At 40.5% G+C, this 19309-nt stretch overlaps 1 protein-coding gene across 1 annotated transcript in view; it reads left to right on the top strand.

Moving 5' to 3' along the window:
- Positions 1-19309, top strand: part of WASHC2C (WASH complex subunit 2C) — a 35605-nt gene extending 16296 nt beyond the window's left edge. The window contains 13 exon segments of the mRNA XM_054515585.1: positions 770-886; positions 2271-2434; positions 2868-2979; positions 3732-3917; positions 4946-5128; positions 7218-7346; positions 7557-7652; positions 9837-9953; positions 11539-11601; positions 12313-12525; positions 14278-14883; positions 15510-15684; positions 18826-19309. Coding sequence (XP_054371560.1) covers positions 770-886; positions 2271-2434; positions 2868-2979; positions 3732-3917; positions 4946-5128; positions 7218-7346; positions 7557-7652; positions 9837-9953; positions 11539-11601; positions 12313-12525; positions 14278-14883; positions 15510-15684; positions 18826-18962 — 2298 coding nt within the window. The 3' untranslated portion in view covers positions 18963-19309.

Raw genomic sequence — 19309 nt, 5'->3', positions numbered from 1 at the left:
GAGAAGAGTGGGAGTGGAGAGTCTTGCAAGTTCTTGAGGTCTTTTAAGTAGTTTGCAGTCAGTGCATTTCATCTCTGGACCTAAACATGAAGGATATTATCCCTCTGATTGATAGGACTAGAGAACACTGAGCAGTAGAACAAATATGAGCTTCAAGAAGCTGTTTTATCCTAAACCTGTGGTATCTGTCACATGGATGACTTCTTGCTTCTCTTGTCATGGCTGTTGAATTCCTTTTTTCTCACTCTTCAGTGTGTAGGAATCGTGACTGCTAGTATGGAAACACAGGTCAGAGCACAAGTTTGTGCAATAAACCTTAAAAAAATTTGAATTGAGGTGTACTTTTTTAATCTTTTTACCCAGTGGCAGTTGTTCAGCTCACTTAATGCCTGTCTTCAGAATATGATTAATTCTCCATTTCATTATACACGTTAGAGACAGTGCCCCATTGTGTTGGCTGCTGTGCTACAGAATTGCTGAGGGGTGGTTTTGGCTCCTGGTCACGTCTTGTGGTGGAGAATCTGTGAGCCAGAACCAGGCTATGTGCTAACAGGCTTCTGGTCTATCAAAAGCTGTATGTGTAGAATTCCTTGTACCAGAATATTGTGTTAAACTTGAAATTGCCTTCAAAAAGCACCATTTCTGTATCCTACTTACATGAGAAGTGAATGGCAACAGTATCTTATGTGCTGATGATTTCTCAATGAGCTTTTCATTGTGGCTTTGGCTTTTGATTTTTTTATAATACTGTATTTTATTTTGTTTTAAGGATCTCTTTGGTGTGGGACCTGCCAAGAAGCACCAGGAAAAGCCCACAGAAGAGAGAGCAAAACAGTCAGGGTCTCTCAAGAAAGCTTCCACCTTATTGTTCAGCAGTGATGAGGAGGTACTGAGGAGTGAGATTTGGTTGAAAGTGGCTACTGGGCTTTATGCTTTATAAAACTTTTGAGAAGGGAACCACAGACCAATTCTGCTGTGTCCATATGCCATGCTTACCCCAATCCCTTGACTTGTTTGCAGCTAAGGAGGCTGATCCTTGATCCAAATTTTCACAGGATCTAGGTAATAGAGAAAATCAGTATTTTCAATGTAATTTTAGAAGGTTTGATAGCAAATGAAGACTGTTGCCAACAAATCTGACTTAAAAACACTAAAAGGGAAAAATAAGTTAGTTCTTACTGCATTAAATTCTATAAGGAAAGTTTAGCAGTTCTAGATAGATGTGTTGAGTTTTTCTTTGTTTTGAGTTGGGTTTCTTTTGTATGTGGTTTTGTTTATTGTTATTTTTATTTGCTTAAGTTTTGGTGGTTTTTTTCTTTTTTAGCTGTTTTGCTTTCTTAAATCTAGGGATGGTGAAATGATACATAAATAATTAGTCTTTCCATAGAGCAGCCCTCTTCTAGGGATGGACTAGGTATTATCCTCCATCTTAAATGAAAGCTAGAGACACTAAAGTAAATTAAAAACTTAAAAATTTAAAACTTGTCTGGAAACCTCTAAATTAGCTCATATGAATAGGATCCAGACTCTTCTTAGTCCTCCTACCTCTCAAAATTACTCTGTTGAATATACTTTATTACTTGTCCTAAATTGCTTGTTTAGTAGGCAACAGTAATATCTTTAGATGCATTTTTATCTTAATGTAGAATAAACCAAGTTCAAACTTTGTCATGCCTGTAATCCCTTTCACAAAGGTGGGAAACTGGGGAAAGCCACTTGAAATGCTGGGAATAGCAGAACAAACAAGCAGAAGTATCTTGTTTAGTGTGTAGGCTTGAATAAATGGTAGACGTGGGAGGAGGTGGGTGCCTGGGGGAGAACTGCTGTGAAGGAAGTTTAGTAAAGGTGCTTTCAGTGTATATGTGGTGGTTTTTTTCCTCTTGTGCTTTCAGTGTATATGTGGTGGTTTTTTTCCTCTTTTTTCTTGTTTTCCCATACATCAAACTTGCTAACTATTTAAGTGGCTCCAATCAGGTTCTACTGAGTGGCCCTACTCTTGTGACTCTGCAGTTGACACTGACCTCAGTTGTCAAGAGCAGCTGTAACAAAATGTGTGTACTGTATTTTGCTGGATTAATATTGTGTGCCAGAAGGTGACCAGGCCCTTTGCAAAGCCTGAGCAATGTCACATTACAGTGGCTAAAATGCAGGCAGCTAAATAAACTAGTAGAGAGATGAAAGGACTGCCAAGATGACAAAGTGTTCCTTCTAAAGAAGATTGCACAGTGGCTTTGACCAAGACAAAAGAAAACTTGTTCCTTCTTTTTAAGGAACATTGGAATGTCTCCAAGCCAGCTAAACTTCCTTCTGAGGATGGCCGAAAAGAAGACCCTGCAAAACCAGCGAGCACTGTCAGTCAGGCTAAAGATGTGAAGACAACAAGCCTCTTTGAGGAAGAGGATGAGGAGGATTTATTTGCAATCACTAAAGAGAGGTGACGATCCTGGGAGGGGAGTGGGGAGGCATTTATTCAGAACAGCCCAGCAGCCCTTCCAAAACCAGATGGTCCCAGGCATATTGCAAGTGTTGGTTCCTGGTACTGTTGCTGAGGAGGAAGTAGGGGTGTGTGAGTAGGAAGGGGCAGTGCTGGGCTCTTGTAGCTGTGGTGGGTCATTCTCCTTGCCACCACTGAACTGGCCTTTCCATTTCTATGCCAGTGATATAAAATCCTCTTGACCTTTTTTTATTTCTACTTCTGCAGAAAGCTTTGTAGACAAGAAAGAGTGTGTTAGAAGTATTGGGACAGTGAGGAAGTCAAGTGCTTTATCTGGGAACACTTGCTGCAAATGATGGTCCTCAGTGATGCTTTTAAACAGATGCAGTGCACGGCCATTGAATTTTCCACTTTCTTCTTTCTCTCACTGCAGCCAAAGAAAGCCACAGAAGCCATCATTGTTATTTGAAGATGATGATATTAATGGAGAATCATTCTTCAGCTCCCAATCAATGCTACTCCCTTCAGCTGCTAAGGCTGCAGTGGTAACTCCCCATTCTTTTAAAACTAACATGGAACACTTATTCATTTTACAGTCTATCATAGTTGTTAGGTACTGAATATAAGTCTAACTCATTTTACACAATGGTAACTCTAGCAAATTGGGAATGGGAACAGGGAAGACTGAACTCTTACATGTACACTCTTACTACTATTAGCCTAATGGAGACTTCAACATTTTCTTGACCACTTACCCTAAATTTGTTTGGTTTATGCTAAAAGTCCTTCCTAAGGATATTCTGAAAGCTCTCTCAACATTAAATAACACTAAAAGGAACAAACAGCTTACTGCTGACTCAGTAGCCAGGGTTAACCTTTCATGTTACCTTACCCAAGATGATTGAGATGTGTAAACAGGCTTCTTACTGGCCCTCCCTATTGTGTGCTCATGCCATCCTCTGTCTTACAAGCTTAGCCTGTGATGTACTGCCTGTCTGGCTGTGCTTTGGAATTGAGAGTATGAGATGCAAGGGATTAATAGAGCTGTATCTGTAGTGGGGATTCATGTACATGTGCTTCCTGGCACTCTTCAGCCAGATTCAAAAACTCATAATACTGAAAATTAAAAGTCACAAACCAGAATGTCCCATGGGAGGAAAACAGGAGAAGTCAAGTATGTTGCCAGTGTCCTAGACCTCTGCAGTAGGCAAACTGAGACTCTGCTATCCCACAGCAACATACACTTTTTATATATAACCACCAATTCTGTGTCACCCACATTCTCCTGATTTTGCAGGAGAAAGTAAAACCAGCACAAGCACCACCTACCTTTAATGAAGAAGAAAAGGAGGAAAAGGAAGATCTGCCAGATGAAACAGTGAAGTCTAACCAGGTAGAAGATACATTGTGGTATTCAGAAAAGCCTAGACCAGCTCCTGTGCCTCAAGGAACAGATGTTGCAGGGCAGCAAATAAAGGAAAAAGTGAGGGATTTTCTTACATTAATCTGAAGTTTGGTAAAGATTCATTTAAAAAAACCCACAATCAAACAGTGCTGCTCTGGCACGGAATTGTTTTTCTGGATTGGAGGATAAAGTTCCTTTGTCTCCATTTAGCAAAATCACTTGTCAGTCAAACAGCAAATTTATTAAATGACATTTAAAAGTTGTTTCTTAACTGATGTCCTTGAGAGGGATTGGTTTTTTTGGTGGGGAAGGAGGTAGGCAGAATCTGTTTCCATTTTCCCTCCAGAGTGGGTTAGGTAATCTTCATTTACATGAACAAAGCTTTCCCTTAAAACATAGCCTATATTAATATATAGATTTTTCTTCAAGCTCAGTAACTTTGTTTCACCATAATGAGTGATGATTTATAAAGTGATGAGTGTTATTGTGGCCTTCAGGATTGTGAATTTCTGCTGGGCAATACTGTTACAGAACAGTATTGATGAGTATTGAGTGTATTATTGCAGAGGCTTCAGCAGAACTGATCTTGGGCATAGTCTTACTGAGTGATTGTTGAGGAATTACCAGCTGATGAATTTCCCTTGTAGTTCTTACTCTTCACACTTTTCCTGAGCACATTTAAGGTTCTGGTAATGCTGTTCACTCTAAAGTATCCCAAGTGGTATGAGCTAGGTAATTGAAGGATAGTGGCAAAGCTGATATAGTGCAGCCTTGTGGTGCATATGCAGCCTGACATAGAGATGAGGAAAAAGCCTTACACAGGAAGCTGCTTATCAGTAGTGCCATGGAGAAGGGTAAAGGAGGAAATCTGTCTTCCTTTCAGAGCTGAAGGGTGTGTTCTTTTCTTTATCAACTGTCTCTTGGTAAGCTGCATATTGATAATCTGTCTGCTTGGGAAAAATTAGTTGAATACAGGTGCCTGCTTGGTAACGATTGCAGAACTCTGACCACTGGTGCTGTTTAACCAAGAAAGCTTAGCAGGGTTTTTGGGCAAACCAGAAATAAATAACAGGCTGATGTGTTACTTTTGTTTTCCTTTGGTGGAGCCTTTTACAGTAATATCTTCAGAACCAACTGACAATTCAGATTTGTTTGCAACATCACCACCAGCTCTGGAGAAAGATGTGAAAAGCCAAGCTAAGAAAGTGTTAAGCTTATTTGAGGAGGAAGAAGAGGAGAGACTGGAAGATGATGATGGCATAAAAAATGCACAAAAAGGAGTTGATATGGTGAGTGTAAGGATGTTCTTGAGCACTGGGAAATGATATTTCCATCTCTGCTTTTCTAGGCAAGGTTTTGTTTACATTTCTATACAGATGTTTCGATGCAGCTACTTGCTTTTGCTTTACAGAACTGACTCTTCAGTTACTCCTCAAGGTCGAAGACACTAGGAAGTAAAATAATGTGGAGTTTTAAGCCTTGTGGTTTATCCCTTTTTTTTTTTAACATTGTTACAGTTTGCTTGCTTGGTATATGCCTTCAGACTTAGGTTCAACAATAATTATCTTAATCCTATGTTTACTTCTGTTTTTTAAGTGTGTTCAATTTTTTAAAAAGCTTCCAGCAACCGTATTATTAGTCTGGCTTTTCTGCTATAGTGTGTACCATCAAGAGGTGCACTTGGAATTTTCAGCAGCAATATCCTTGAATCCATGGCAATATTCTTGTTTCTACTTGATGCAAATGTACTGACATTTTTTCTGTAAGTTTAAAGTAGGGTGAAAAGTTATATACTATATACTACAGTGTACCACAAGGTTTTGTCATCTTAGTGTGACCATGTAAAGTAAGCTGCCAGTCCTAAAAGCTATGTACACTTTACTCAGAAGCCCTTGGAACTTAATGAAACAGATGACTGTTGTAGAAAAATCAGTTTAGAGCAGCTCAGCACACTGGGAGATGATTGAAATAAGTCACATCTGTCTTATGAATTTGGAAAAACAGAAATCTATTCAAATCTTTCCTTCAAAGTTCTCATCTTTCAGCATATAGTAGTCACAAAGTGATTAAGATGCTGAAGTGCAAAAATCAGAATGGTAATTTATGAACTTAACCTTTTTGATAGGCAAATCTGAAAGGTGCAACTACTTTTCTGGCTTATTTCAACTTCTGTGTGGATAATTCTAGATTTGCATTAGGTTTTCACATATCTGGGCATAAACAGTAATTCTAGTGCTCTAAAAATGTCACCTGGCTGTTGATACGAAATTAAAGCTGGGGCAGAGAGAGACTGAGAATGTAATAAAGAAATTACAGTAGTAAAAATCATAGGAGAGGGTGTATGGATGAAAAGTGGTGTACTGGAAATTAAATTTAGGCAGCCCTTTGGGGTTCATGAAGACTTGAACAGGAATGGGTAGAATCAGCTTTACTCTTATGAAGACTACTCTTGCTGCCTGGATTTTGTGTCTGATGTCATGGTAACATAACATCAGACACATGGTAACATAACATGTCTAGCAACATAACTGGACAGCCAGTTATGCCAGAAGAGGCATCCTTTAATTTGAGTTGTTTTAATAGAGACAGATGAGTGGTGAAACGCAGATATGGGCCTTCACCTGGACATTTGAGTGGGGCCTTTGCCTTTGCACCTGGGTGCCTACAATGACCACGATCATACACAGGCATTGGTTTTGGTGCTGGAGCTGATACTTACTACTTTGCCAGGTAATGGAGGACTTACAGGATGATAACTGTAACTGCAGTCTTCCCCATAGCAGCAAATTTGAAAGTACAAGTTCTTGCCAAAGGCACTATGTTCTGTTCTTCCATGTGGGTGTTTGCTTGCTTGCACAGGAGAAGAACAGGGAGTCTAGCAACAATAATAGCTTTACAGGCCTTTTGTTAAAAAAAAGTCTATTTTTTTATTCCTCTTTGAAAATGTCGCTTAGGAAGATAACCAAGAGATTCTCTTCCTTTGACTACCATGTCCTGCATCCTTAGCTGAAATTTTTGAGGCATAAAAGTCTTACTGGAATATGAACCTTACTGTACAGTCATAATATACTGAAAACCTTTTATTTTCCTCTTGAAGGAAGCTTTACAAGTAAATAGTAGCAGCTGGATCTTAGATCAGCAGACAGATATTGTAGTGAATATCTTCTCATGAAATTGAACTGTAAATACAAATATTTACATTGTAAGTTTTGCAAATTTGGTCAAAATAAAACATAATCAGCAGTTAAAGTTGTATTTTTGTTACCAGTACGGGACTGTAGTGTAGCATCAGGGGAATTGTAACCTGCCTTATCATGAGGCAAATAACCTCCTCACAGAGGGAGTTTCTCACTGTGTGGCCCTTTCTCCTCCTTCCAGGCTTCTGAGAAAAGTACTGGGCCCAAAAGCACTGGGGTCTTTCAAGATGAAGAGCTTCTCTTCAGTCACAAACTTCAGAAGGACAACGACCCAGATGTTGACCTCTTTGCCAGCCCCAACAAGTCAATGGTGAGTTCAAAGCCCTCCTCTGAACCTCCTGTTTAGAAACAGTCTTTGAAGTGTTCAGTGTACTGATGTTCCTTGTTTGGACACAGCTTAGAGGTCACTGATTTCCAGGGAGGGCCAAATGCTAATGTCAGTTATATTCTGGCATCATGGGCTGAAAGAGATGAGCTTTGAGTCTGTGACACACCTTTTCTTTGTCTTGTGTTTCTTTAGTCTGCAAACCGTATCCTGAAGCCATCACCTGGAGGAGGGCTTTTTGGGGATGATGATGAGGATGATCTCTTCAGTACTGCTAAAACAAACATTCCGGTACCTGTTTCTCTACTGTAAATGACTCAAATAAAAGAGATGGGAAAGAAGTGTAGGGAAGGGATTTTCTCCATTTGTATACCCACAAGAAATTAAATGACTTTTCAAATCTTTTTGAGAGAACAGAAATGGTCATTGTGACCCTGAAGACATAGGGAGCAAACAGATGCCTTGGGTCTCTCAAAGCTGGGATGAAATAATTGGATTCTATTTCCTTTTGTGTACACCTGGGACTGGCTTAGGTGTAAGACAGCGCACCTGAGCAGAAATCAGAGTAGTAGAGTTTGTTTTGTTTAATTGCTTAACTTGCTGATATTACTTCCCTGTGCTTTATGCATGACCTGATGAGCTGTGCTCTGTGAGTTGTGTAATTCAAGTTTCTGCAGATTGGTTTGATCTCAGGTAAAATGATGCAGTGTTAAAATCCTCATGGTCACCCAATTGCTTTTAAAGGGTGAGTCAGTACAGTAATGAACTAGACTGTGTTACAGGTGATCTGAGGTCAAAGTCCTAACATACATTTTAAACTGCTACTTCTAAATACAGTTATCTTAATTAAATTGAAACTAACTTTTACTTTAGTCTATATTCATGTCTATAGCTGGAAGTTAGGCTAGAAAACTGACAACAGTTGCTGAAAACTATTTCTTTGAGGACTCTGGACAGAGTGGTCTTAAGTAATTAGTGCTTGGGAGACTATATATGGAGCCTGGTTGCTCCATAAAATATAAAAATAGCACAATTCCTTAGCTAGCGTTGTACTTTTATTTTCTCTGCTGTTTTGTTCATGAGGAAATATGTATGCATTTAAAAGTTTATTGAAACTCTCATTATTAATTGTTAGCGCAGACAGCAAAGGTTGAGATAGACTAAAGGAATGGAGGAATGGAAGGCCCTTGCTTTGCAGAGCCATAAATCAATGCCTACTGTTGTAGTCAGCTGACTGTGGCAAGATGTCAGACACTCACCAAAGCCCCTCCCTCACTCCCCTCTGCAGCTGGACAGGGGAGAGAAAATATAACAAAGTTATATATTTTATATAAATGAATTGAGATAAGGACTGGGAGAGGTCATGCACAATATACTACACAGGCAAAACAGATTTGAATTAGAGATATTAATTGAATTTATTTCTAGCAAAATCAGAGTGGAATAATGAGAAGTAAGATAAGACCTTAAAAACACCTTTCTCCCATCTGTCTCTTTCCCAGCTCTACCTCCTATCCCCCCTGTGCAGGGAGATGGGAAATGGGAGTTTAGGTCGGCTCATCACATCTCGTTTCTGCCACTGCTCAGAGAGGGGAGTCCTTCCCCTCGTCCAGCATGGGGTCCTTCCCACAGGAGACAGTTCTCCATGAACTTCCCCAGCCTAAGTCCATCCCATGAGGTCACTCTTTCATGGGGTGCAGTCCTTTGGGCTTAGCCTGGCCCAATGTGGGTCCCCCACAGGGTTGCAAGTCCTACCAGGAGACCTGCTCCAGTGTGGGCTCCTCTCACACAGTTCTGCAGGTCCCTCCCAGGACCCAGGTCTCCTAGGGGTTCCCAGCCTCCTCTCAGGTACCCACCTACTCTGGCTGGGTCTCCTCCACAGGCTGTGAGTGAATTTCTGCACCCGTGTGGATCTCCATGGGCTACAGGGGCACAGCTGCCTCACCATGGTCTTCACCACAGGCTGCAGGGGAATCTCAGCTCCAGCGCCTAGAGCACCTTCTCTCCCTCCTTCTGCACTGACCTTGGTGTCTGCAGGGCTGTTCCTCTCCCATGTTCTCATCCCACACTTTTCTGGCTGCAATTACATCTGTGCAATAACTTTTGTTTTTTTCTTAAGTATGTTATAATGGAGGGGTTACCACTGTTCCTGATTGGCTCAGCCTAGCCCAGCAGCACATCCATCTTTGGAGCCACCAGGGATTGGCACTGCTAGATATGGAAAAAGCTTCTACCAGTTTCTCACAAAATCCACCCCTGTAGCTCCCCCCTCTGCTACCAAAACCTGGCCATGCAAACTAAATACAACTACGCATAGTAGGATTAAAAGATGTGGCCAGTTTTCTGTTCAGTTAAAAACAAGATTTTAAAGATTTTTGCTTGTGTTCTTTTGGGGTTTTGGGTTTGTTTTTTTTTGGATCTTCACACCATGCTTTTTACCCCATTCGTGTTGACTTGTGCCCATAATGCTTTCAGAAAATGGCCGAGAAGAAAACTCTTCAGACCAGTGTTGGCCCTTCCTCAGTGAGCAGTAACTTAGAAAATGCTTTAAGTGCCAAGCAGGATGAGACTCTGAAGGCAGCAACTACAGAGGCAAGTACTTAAATCTTGTGTCTCGAACAGTATGCAAAGAAAAAGGAGATGTTTAATCCTGTTTTAAGTATCTTGGAAAGATGAAAAGTAATGCCTGGATTCACTGGCTGCCAGGCAGCAGTGTGTGACCAAACTTCTCTGCTTATCACCAGGTGCATTGTTAGTAGCAAGAAGTTTAAATGTTATTGATATTTTATTCATTGTACATACACATTTCACTTTAAAAAGTGAAATGACAGTGGTCCAGTTGTACTGAAAATTAGTTGTTTCTTCTTCTCTGAAGTGCCAGTGTCTGTTGGTGTGAATGTGGTCTTTAAAGGCAGCCTTTCTCAGAAAGGAGATCAGGGCATGCAGCACAAATCTGTGTCAGTTGAGACTCCTATCTTGGAGTCTCTATGGTGAGTAAACAAGACTCCTGTCCTTAATCTTGCAGAATCAAGTGTCTCTGGGAGAGGTGATCTGGACCAGAGTTCTGGTCTGTGTCTCACCAGAGCTGCTTGATGGATTTTCATGTGTACAAGATTAGCTTTTTGTTGTAGGGAGTGGGAGTCTCTTTTTTTCCCCTGGGCTGAAGAACACAGAGCACACCTGTAGGGTTAGTAATTAGCATGTCTTCCCTTTTTGTAAAGTGTTCCTTGAAGTTTAAAACCAGGCTCATCTTCCTGTTTTCTGTAGCTACAGCCTGCTTAGGAATGGTTTCAGCCTGTCTGAGGTTAAGCTGAACACCACATGCAATTAAGTAGAGAACAATCTCCTTAGATACTAGGATTCCTCTGTCATGCTCTCAAGCCCTTCAAACTAGTGTTGTAACTCTTGCAAAATCTCAGTTACTTCAACGTAGCTGAAGGAGCTCTGACTGCCCAGTCATACCAACAGCACTATTACCTAACTCACAGAACCATGCAGACTACAAACTTGGGGAGAGCAAGCCATGGGAAGTGCACCTTAGCTGATTTGATTCATTCCTTGAGTCCTAGAATCGACCCAGTCTTCAGACCAAACAGCTGCTCTCACTCTTTTAGCCTAGTCTTCTTTCTAGCACTACTGGCCTGGGTGTTTTAAAGGAACACTCACTTCTCTGAAACTGGTTTTTTTTGAAGTCTGAGTGGAACAATTTTGAAGCTCTCTTGGCTTCCATGTGGGCTTCATTGAAGTCTGTAGCCCTGTTACAGCCAGTCACAAAGAGAAAAGTTAGATCATTGCCTGGCAATATGGCTTCATATCACCAGGGGACAGAATAAGCAAGGAGAGAGAAGGTAGCTGTCCTGCCTGAGGGCAGCTGTCCTAGTTGTCCTAGGGGTGGCAGTGACCTGGAGAAGATGGATGTTTTTCAGTTACCATGGCAAAGTATGATATTGGGTAGAAGGACAGGTGAATGAAATGTAATGAAGATGGGGCCATGGCATGTGGGAAGCTGAAGCTGAAAATTTTGTGACTATAGCTCTAATGGTAGAATGTTATAACAAGGTATCTTCAGAAAAAATTGGTAAGCAATTAGCTGCTTTCTATACATGTATTAAAATGAAAACTATGGTTGGTTGATAACAACTTGTCAACTTGTTTAATCCAATGTAATTTTGTGCAGAAATCTACAGGTCCTGTTCCCATTAAAACCAAAGAGCCTTCATCTCGGATTGGAAAGCTACAAGTAATTAACTTTACTGGCACTTTAACTTTCAAAAAAAAAAAGATAATCTTCCTTGCCTCACTGATAGCTTTCCCTGAACCAAAATCTTATTGCTTCCTTACCTTATTCTTGCAACATTATTATTTTTTTTCAGATGGCGTATTTTTGATTGCTTTTTCTGTATCGCATGTTTAATATTATTTCCTCCTTCTGTTTCAGTCCTGACTCTAAGCAGCACTATTTACTCATGCTGGGGGGGCAGAGGGTGGGCTCCACTTTGAACTGCTATTGTTCTTAGCACTATTAAGTAGGTTTAGAGACTCTTAGGGGGGACTATGGTTATGTCCCTCTTCTGACACAAAACGACTAATAACTGTCTGTATCACAGTGAAATGTGTACCATTTCAAGTCAGTACCATTCAAAGTCAGAATCATTGTCTCCTCAGACAGAATATTGATCTATGTAGGTGTTTGGTCTGGCATAACTTGACCCTGCTGTTCCTGAAGCTTTTACACATAATAATAGTGTTGACCACTCCACAATTTTAGTGAGACAGAGCTTGTGGGAGACACAGAAGTTCTTAGATCTGAGAAAAGCCAGGTACTTTAGAAGTAGAACTTGATTACCAAGATACACTAGTTCTTTCTGCTTCTCTGGGGCCATGCCTGCTCTGGAGCAGTAGTAATGTGATCTCTCTCTCTGTGTATGTTTTTGTTGTCCCTGTTTTGTAGGCTAACTTAGCTATTAACCCTTCAGCCTTACTACCTGGTGCAATGCCTAAGGTTTCCAATCTCAAGTCCCCCTTACCAGTGCTGGACACTCCATTACATGAGCCCAAGGAGGTGCAGAACAGCGAAGCCTTCTCTGCCACAGGAAGGAATGAAGAGCTGGGTGTAAGCTTTGATCAGCCCATGCAAGCAGACACCTTGCACAACGCCAATAAGGTAACCTTGGTATTTAGGATAAGAGGAAGGGGGTTTAAAAACACAGTCTGTCCTCGTGCAGGAGTTTATTTTGGTATGCAAGTTCTGCTAACAGTGTGGTTTATCTGAATCTAAATGGGACTGTGAAAATCTAATCCCTTCTCACTTCTGTGGATCACTGAAGAAAAAGTCTACCTTAGCACCTATACTTAGCTCAGTGAGGGGCTTATGCATATACCTGGTGCCTTTTAAAGTACATAAGTACCTTTTCCAAATACTGGATTTCCCTATTGGTTGAAGGTATGTTAGCATAACATCTTGTCCCATCCCAGGAGACACCAACCCAAAAAAATATTTAAAAGACATCTTGCTAGGCTAACTAGGTAAAACAGGTTACAGGCAGCTTTCACAAGCTATCCAGAACACATCACTGCTGTAGGGTGACCTTTAACTCCTCTGTGGATAAAAATGTCACGCTGCCCTGAACTGTAACTCTCAATTCTTTTTCAAGGAAAACTTTTGTTTTTACACAAAGGAAAACAAAAAGAAGTGTTACAGCTTTTGATGTGGCAAATCTCTGCCTCCTGACTCACTTGTTTTTCACTCATACTTTCTACTTTATGGACTGCAAAAGACATATTCTAATTAGAGACTTAATCGTTCTTTTAAAAAATGGAAGTGTCAGCCATGTAGTTAAGATTTCATCTAGGTGCCTATGATTTTATAAGTCTGTGGGGTTTCCTGAGAGCAGCAGTTTGAGTAAGATAACTTAAGATTTTAACTTTGATTATTTCTTCCTCTGATGCTGATGAGGCTGTTCATTACTAGATAAGTAGCAGAGATGACTTGGAAAGATACAGCAGCCACCAACAACCAGGGCTGACATGACCCCTTAGTGACAGGGTTTGAAGCTTGTACATCAGCCTGGTGCATTACTATGTAGGCATAGTTGTTTCCAATAGCAGCGTGTTCCAACAGACAAAGCTCTCTATTGTGATACTTTTAAATAGATAGGCCTGCAAAGAATAGACTGCCTGTAGCTGCATATTATCAACTTGAATGCTGATTTTAGTGTAGTGATGATGCATGTTTTTTACAGAAGTAATCTGAGAAGCAGCATCTTGGTAACTCTACAGTGAATGTTTTTTGTGGCTCAGGTTAGATGCTGTATTTTGGCATATCATTGCTTCTTCAACCTTTCAACTTTGAGTGTAAATATATCCAGTCAAATGCACTTTTTTCCAATGGCTGGAACAAAGCAACCTGCCCAGCATTCTGCCTGCCCTTTCAAAGAAGAGTGCATGAAGCAATTAACAGAAGGGAAGAAGAAGCTGTAGTGATCCATTTCCTACCCATGTTAATACTCCTGTCCATGTGGGAAAGGGGAGAGGCTGTAATGGAAACTTGCAGGGGGCTTCCTTAAAAGCGGCAATTAACTGCAATAGGCTATACATAAAATGAAACTGGGTGGAAAATACAATTAGTCATGGCTTGAACTGCACTGTAAGAGCCCCTAGATTAGCAAGATAACAGGCTGACTAAGGTATCACCTAAAGCCAAGGGGCTAGTGTGGCTTGCTGACCTGTTGTGACTCTATTTGCAGGTGCTATTGCTTTTGTACGCCAGTTCATCACTGTAGAATGACTAAGGGCAGCAAATCAGAAATCCTGGGTTATATTTCTAAATCATTCTCCTAATTACTCCAAGCTTGAATGTCCTGTGGGGCTTTTTCCTTAAGTATGACCCTACTTTGCTTTTCCTCCTTCCTTGCAGACCAGGATCAGGGTTCCAGGGAAGCGCAGACCCCCTAGCAGAATGGCGCGGCGTCTGGCTGCCCAAGAGGCTGAAGTGAGTGAGGACATGGACACTAATAAAGAGCCACAATTCTCTCTACCAAAACAGATGTCAGCAGTAGAGAACATAAAGGAGCCTCTTGCTGCTGCTGAAGCAGAGTCCAAGGAAAATGGCTTTCTCTCTAGCTTGTCACTATCAGCTCACAGCAGTGTTTTGTCTGCTGGGACAAACAAACTCCTTCCTCCAGAATCCACAGAAAATGGGGATGATCTGTTTGAATCTGAAGACCTTTTTGCAAGCAGCTCATCATCCAGACCAGTTGCACAACCAAAGCTAAAGGAAGGAATGCCAGACAGTATGGCTAACAAACCTATAAAGGGCAGAGAGAAAAAGCCTGATCTGGGTGACCAGGACAGCAATGATCTCTTCCAGCCTGTACAACAAAAGTCTTCAACAAAAAGCAGCTCTATACCTTTTTTGGAGGAAGAGGAAGATTCTCTCTTTACCTCTCAAAAAACTGGAAAAAAGGAGTTAAAATCTGCTGTCCACCAAGAAGTTGACCCTACTGCCCAAGATATCTTTGAGGTAATGGCTGAACCTGCTACGTTGTTTTTTGTTTCCCGGGTCCATATGTAGACTCCTCTAATTGACACTTAATGGAGGCTGCTGAACAGGATGGGGTGTGCAGGATAAGGGAGTGAAGTAAACTCTCAATCCTGCTCCACTGCTGGGATACAGAAACTCTTTGGTTGTTCAGCCCCTAACTAGCAGCAGTAGTTTAAAAGGTGGAGTCTTAACACGGAGCTGGCATGCACTGAGTATGCTGTGATGGCATACCTTTTGCAGAATAATAAGGTATTTGGTTCTTATTTATTAACTGTCTGTTCCATTCCCAGTAACTAAATAACACTTTAAAAAAAGGAGTAAAATTGGTGGGCTGGGCACTTGATACGGGCCTCTGTGAGCTGTACTTGACCTGTGTACAATCCACTACTAAGGCACTTTTGCCAAGTCCCCCATGAAGAAAAAGGTCTCCAACTTCTTGCTAGTTAGGTTGGCAAATACCTCTCAGATTGCTGAGTTCAACCTTTGTCTGATAAGCCCAGGAAACCCAAGTCTTCTAAACATCTCAGATGCTGTGTACAGAAAATTTGACTATTCTCCTGAAGTGTGTTGTGGATTGATGAGATCTTTCTCTATTTTTCTTCAAGGATGATATATTTGCTACTGAGGCAATTAAGCCAGTGACCAAAATTAAAGAGAAAATGCCAGAGACAAACCTGTTTGATGATAACATTGATATTTTTGCGGATCTAACTGCAAAACCAAAAGAAAAGAAGACCAAGAAAAAGGTGGAACAAAAATCCATATTTGACGATGATATGGGTAAGTGTATGTATAAACAAAATCTTGCTACTAGTCTTGTACTATTGTAGCACTATTGTCCTGAATTGCATTCATCTAAGATGTTTTAGGACCTTCTACTTTTCATCTTCTCTGGAATCTCTAGTCATCTTTGGATTTTAACCTTGGATGAGAACTTTCTAGATTTGTAGAACTAGCATAGCATTAAAGTAGTTTAGGAGAGAGTATAAAATTGTTCTGAGAAAAAGTTTAATTCCTGTAGGGAATTACTCCAGACAAGTTTCTAAGAGACTCATTTCACATTATGGCTCTGAGACAGATTCCATATTTTAATTTGCACACCTTTTTGTATTGCACTTTCAGATGAATCACTATTATGAACAAACTAGCATCTCTGTCCATCCCACCTTCACTATTGTGTTAACTACCTTGGAGCCCATAAGCTTTTGTTTACATTGATGTACCCAGGACAATTTACAGATACTACAACTGAAACCAAATGTTTGCTATGTAAAATCTGTTGAAAAAACAGCGAGTAGTAATGTGAAATGATGCACAAAGCATGCTCCTTTCTTCTCCGTCAGCAGAGATACTGAAAGTAATGTGATTCTCAGCTCTGTCTCTCAGACTCTTCATGTTCATAGCTCTTTGAGATTGCATGTATTTCTTTTCTAAGACAAAATTTCTTCTCTAGCTTTGGTTCTTGTCAAGTCTTCATTCCCTCTGACTTACTCAATTTGAACCTGACTTACCACTGTTTTACTTGGACTGCTGCTAAGCACTCTAGCCTGATGGCTGAAGTCTATAAATGTGCTAGAAAACTTGCTGGAGAATGAGCATCTTGAGGTTTCAAAATCTTCTTGATTGATATAAAAAATAAGACTTAAAGGTTTATTAGAAAGGTATTTAAAATACATATGGGATGATTTTTTTAAAAATCTTGTTTTAATAATTTACATTTTATCATGTAGTCTCTAGTAAGTGAAAAAAAATTGCCAAGCAGTTACCCCTTCAAAATATTCAACAGAAGAATTTGAACTGAATGTTGAAGAAAATAGTTGTAGAGTGCCACTTGAAAATTAGCCACAACAGAACTTGTTGTTTGTACTTCCACTTCTGACATCAACTCTGGTGCTAGAGCTTTGTGTTTGATGTCACAGCTGATCTTGATGCCTATTGCACCTAAAGTACCTGCATCTGATGGGCTTCATCTTCCTGTAGAGTGGTGACTGTTCAGCCATAGGTATGCAGCTCCTTAGTGCCCATGGAGCTCCACAACACCCACAGGAGTGCAGGGAGATGCCTGAAGATGAGGAAGTTCTGCAGTAGAATTGTGGAACTGGCACTTGCCTACATTTCACTTTAAGGGCTGGCTTAAGTGATGGTGGTAGCACTTTTACAGAGCTGTACGTGTTTGTCTTAGGAGAACCTTTCTGCTGCAAATGAAACAGTAAATTTCAGCAGCAGTTTGAGGGGGGATGAAGGCTGCAGGCTGTTTTCTTTCATCCTACCTCACCTTTCAGTCACTAGAGTCCTTAATTACCTTATAGCTGATGTCACCTCTGCTTATGTTCAAAATGGTCACTGAGCTTTCTTGCACTCTGACAAATACTGTTTTCCCTGGGCAATTTTTTTGTTTTCTTTAAGCCTCTTTATAAAAAATAGGAGTGATACCTCTACTGCTTATGGCAGTCTCTCTCTGCTGTAAAGCTAATCCATGTAATAGCTTCTTGCTTTGGAGTGATGCCAGTAGGGGATTACTCTGTTTTGCTGCCTTTCTAAACTGCTCTTGTGCTGCAATGTGGTCCTGGATTATTCCTGTGTAATCCCTATGATCAGCACAGTAGCAGACACATGCTGAATTGGAAGTAGTGAGAAGAGACAAGGAAACACTTTTTGATAGACCACATTGTGCTTGGCCTCTGCTCAAGGTTAGGCTATGTGCTGAAGATTGAAATAGTAGTTTTTATAGTCTGGACTAGTAATTCACAGAATATTCTGAGCTGGAAGGGACCCACAAGGATCATCAAGTCTGACTCTTATATGAATGGCCCATATGGGGATCAAACCCACAACTTTGGTGTTATTAGAGCCATGCTCTGACCAGCTAGACTCAGTGGCTACATTAACCTCTGTATAACACCCATATTTTCTTAATAGGGATTCAAGACCAGTTATGTGCTATTTACACTGGCCTTGTGAATCAGTAGTGATCCTTATATCTAAAGCTGGAAATTTTTTGGTTTTATACTCCAACTACATAATCTGAGTATCCTAAATTTCTTAGTTTAGAGTACAAGATACACTGTTGTGTACACTCAGGAAACCTGATGGTAACCCCTCAGCATGTGTACGGTAGCAGCTTCATCTCTTTCATGAGCATAGTCCTAAACACAAGCAGTTATAGCCACAGCAAGACTGTGAGCTCTGCAGCTGACACAGGCTATCTGTGTTGGATGATTTAATTTCTATGTGTTGTTGTCCTCTGCCTTAATGGCAGTGTGATATTTTTCCACTTTGTGATCCTAGTTATTCACAACAGATATGCTTGTATTGAGGAAGGTGGTGCAAGACCTCGATTCAAGACTGTAGACAGACTTCTTGAATATTATCAGGAGAGTGGTTATAGCTGTCTGCCTCCTTGCATCTTAGCAATGGTCTGTTCTCAGGGAATTTATATTATGCTCTTACTGTGCTGTACATTAGACTCGTGGTTGGTGAATATCACCACAGTAGTTGCTAGCAACCACCATCTTTTCCTCTTTGGATTTTCTTTAGCAACAACCTCACAGCGCTTGGATCTCTCAGGTTCCTCAGACACTAATGTTCTAGATAAGAGGGATGTTATCTGGCCCTTGCCTGATAGAATTTATTGTGGAGCTTTAATTTATTAGTACTTTACAAATGCTTATGAGAGCCTGAACATGTTATAAAATACAAGTATTATGCTGTCTACTAAGAAGAAAAAACAAATCTTAACAGCTAACGGCTCCCACGTATGTCCTTACAAATGCATTCAGAATTGCAAGTAGCAGGAAAGCATTTGTTTATCACAGAATGTCCTTGGCAGTCACTGCTGTGTGATGGAGTCTCTTGTGTACAATGTTGCTTCTGTTTAGTAGTCACTTCTCATTAAAATCTATTTTTTATTCCCCTCTTTAGATGATATCTTCTCTAGCAGCCAAGTCAAGATACCTACTCCTAAAACCAGATCTTCCCAAGCAGCCTCAGAACCAAAATCTGAAAGCAAGATCCTCAGCACATTTGATGACCCGCTGAATGCCTTTGGAGGCCAGTAGTCAAGGGGATGTGTTGCAGAGAAGCAGCCTTCCTTAGCCCTGTGCAGTACTAATACTCTGGATTCTCTAATTCAGTAGAACTGGAATGACATGGACATGGATATTTAAATGAGATTACCCATTTAAAATGGTTAGTATTCTCTTGTGCTAGTCTAATTCTGCTAAATTATATATTTTTTAAAAAATACAGTAACCTCCTGCTATCATGTTTCCATAGTGCCGAGATGAATACAGCCTGTGCAATACCTGCAATGAAGTAATCTATTATATAAAGTATAGTTTGTTTTATTGAACAGATCTATAGATAAAATAATTGATAAATAGTAAATGGAGTCTGTTAAACTTGA

Source organism: Molothrus ater, chromosome 8 (genome assembly GCF_012460135.2).
Source record: "Molothrus ater isolate BHLD 08-10-18 breed brown headed cowbird chromosome 8, BPBGC_Mater_1.1, whole genome shotgun sequence".
Classification (NCBI taxonomy): Eukaryota; Metazoa; Chordata; class Aves; order Passeriformes; family Icteridae; genus Molothrus; species Molothrus ater.
This window is presented reverse-complemented; position numbering and strand designations above follow the sequence as displayed.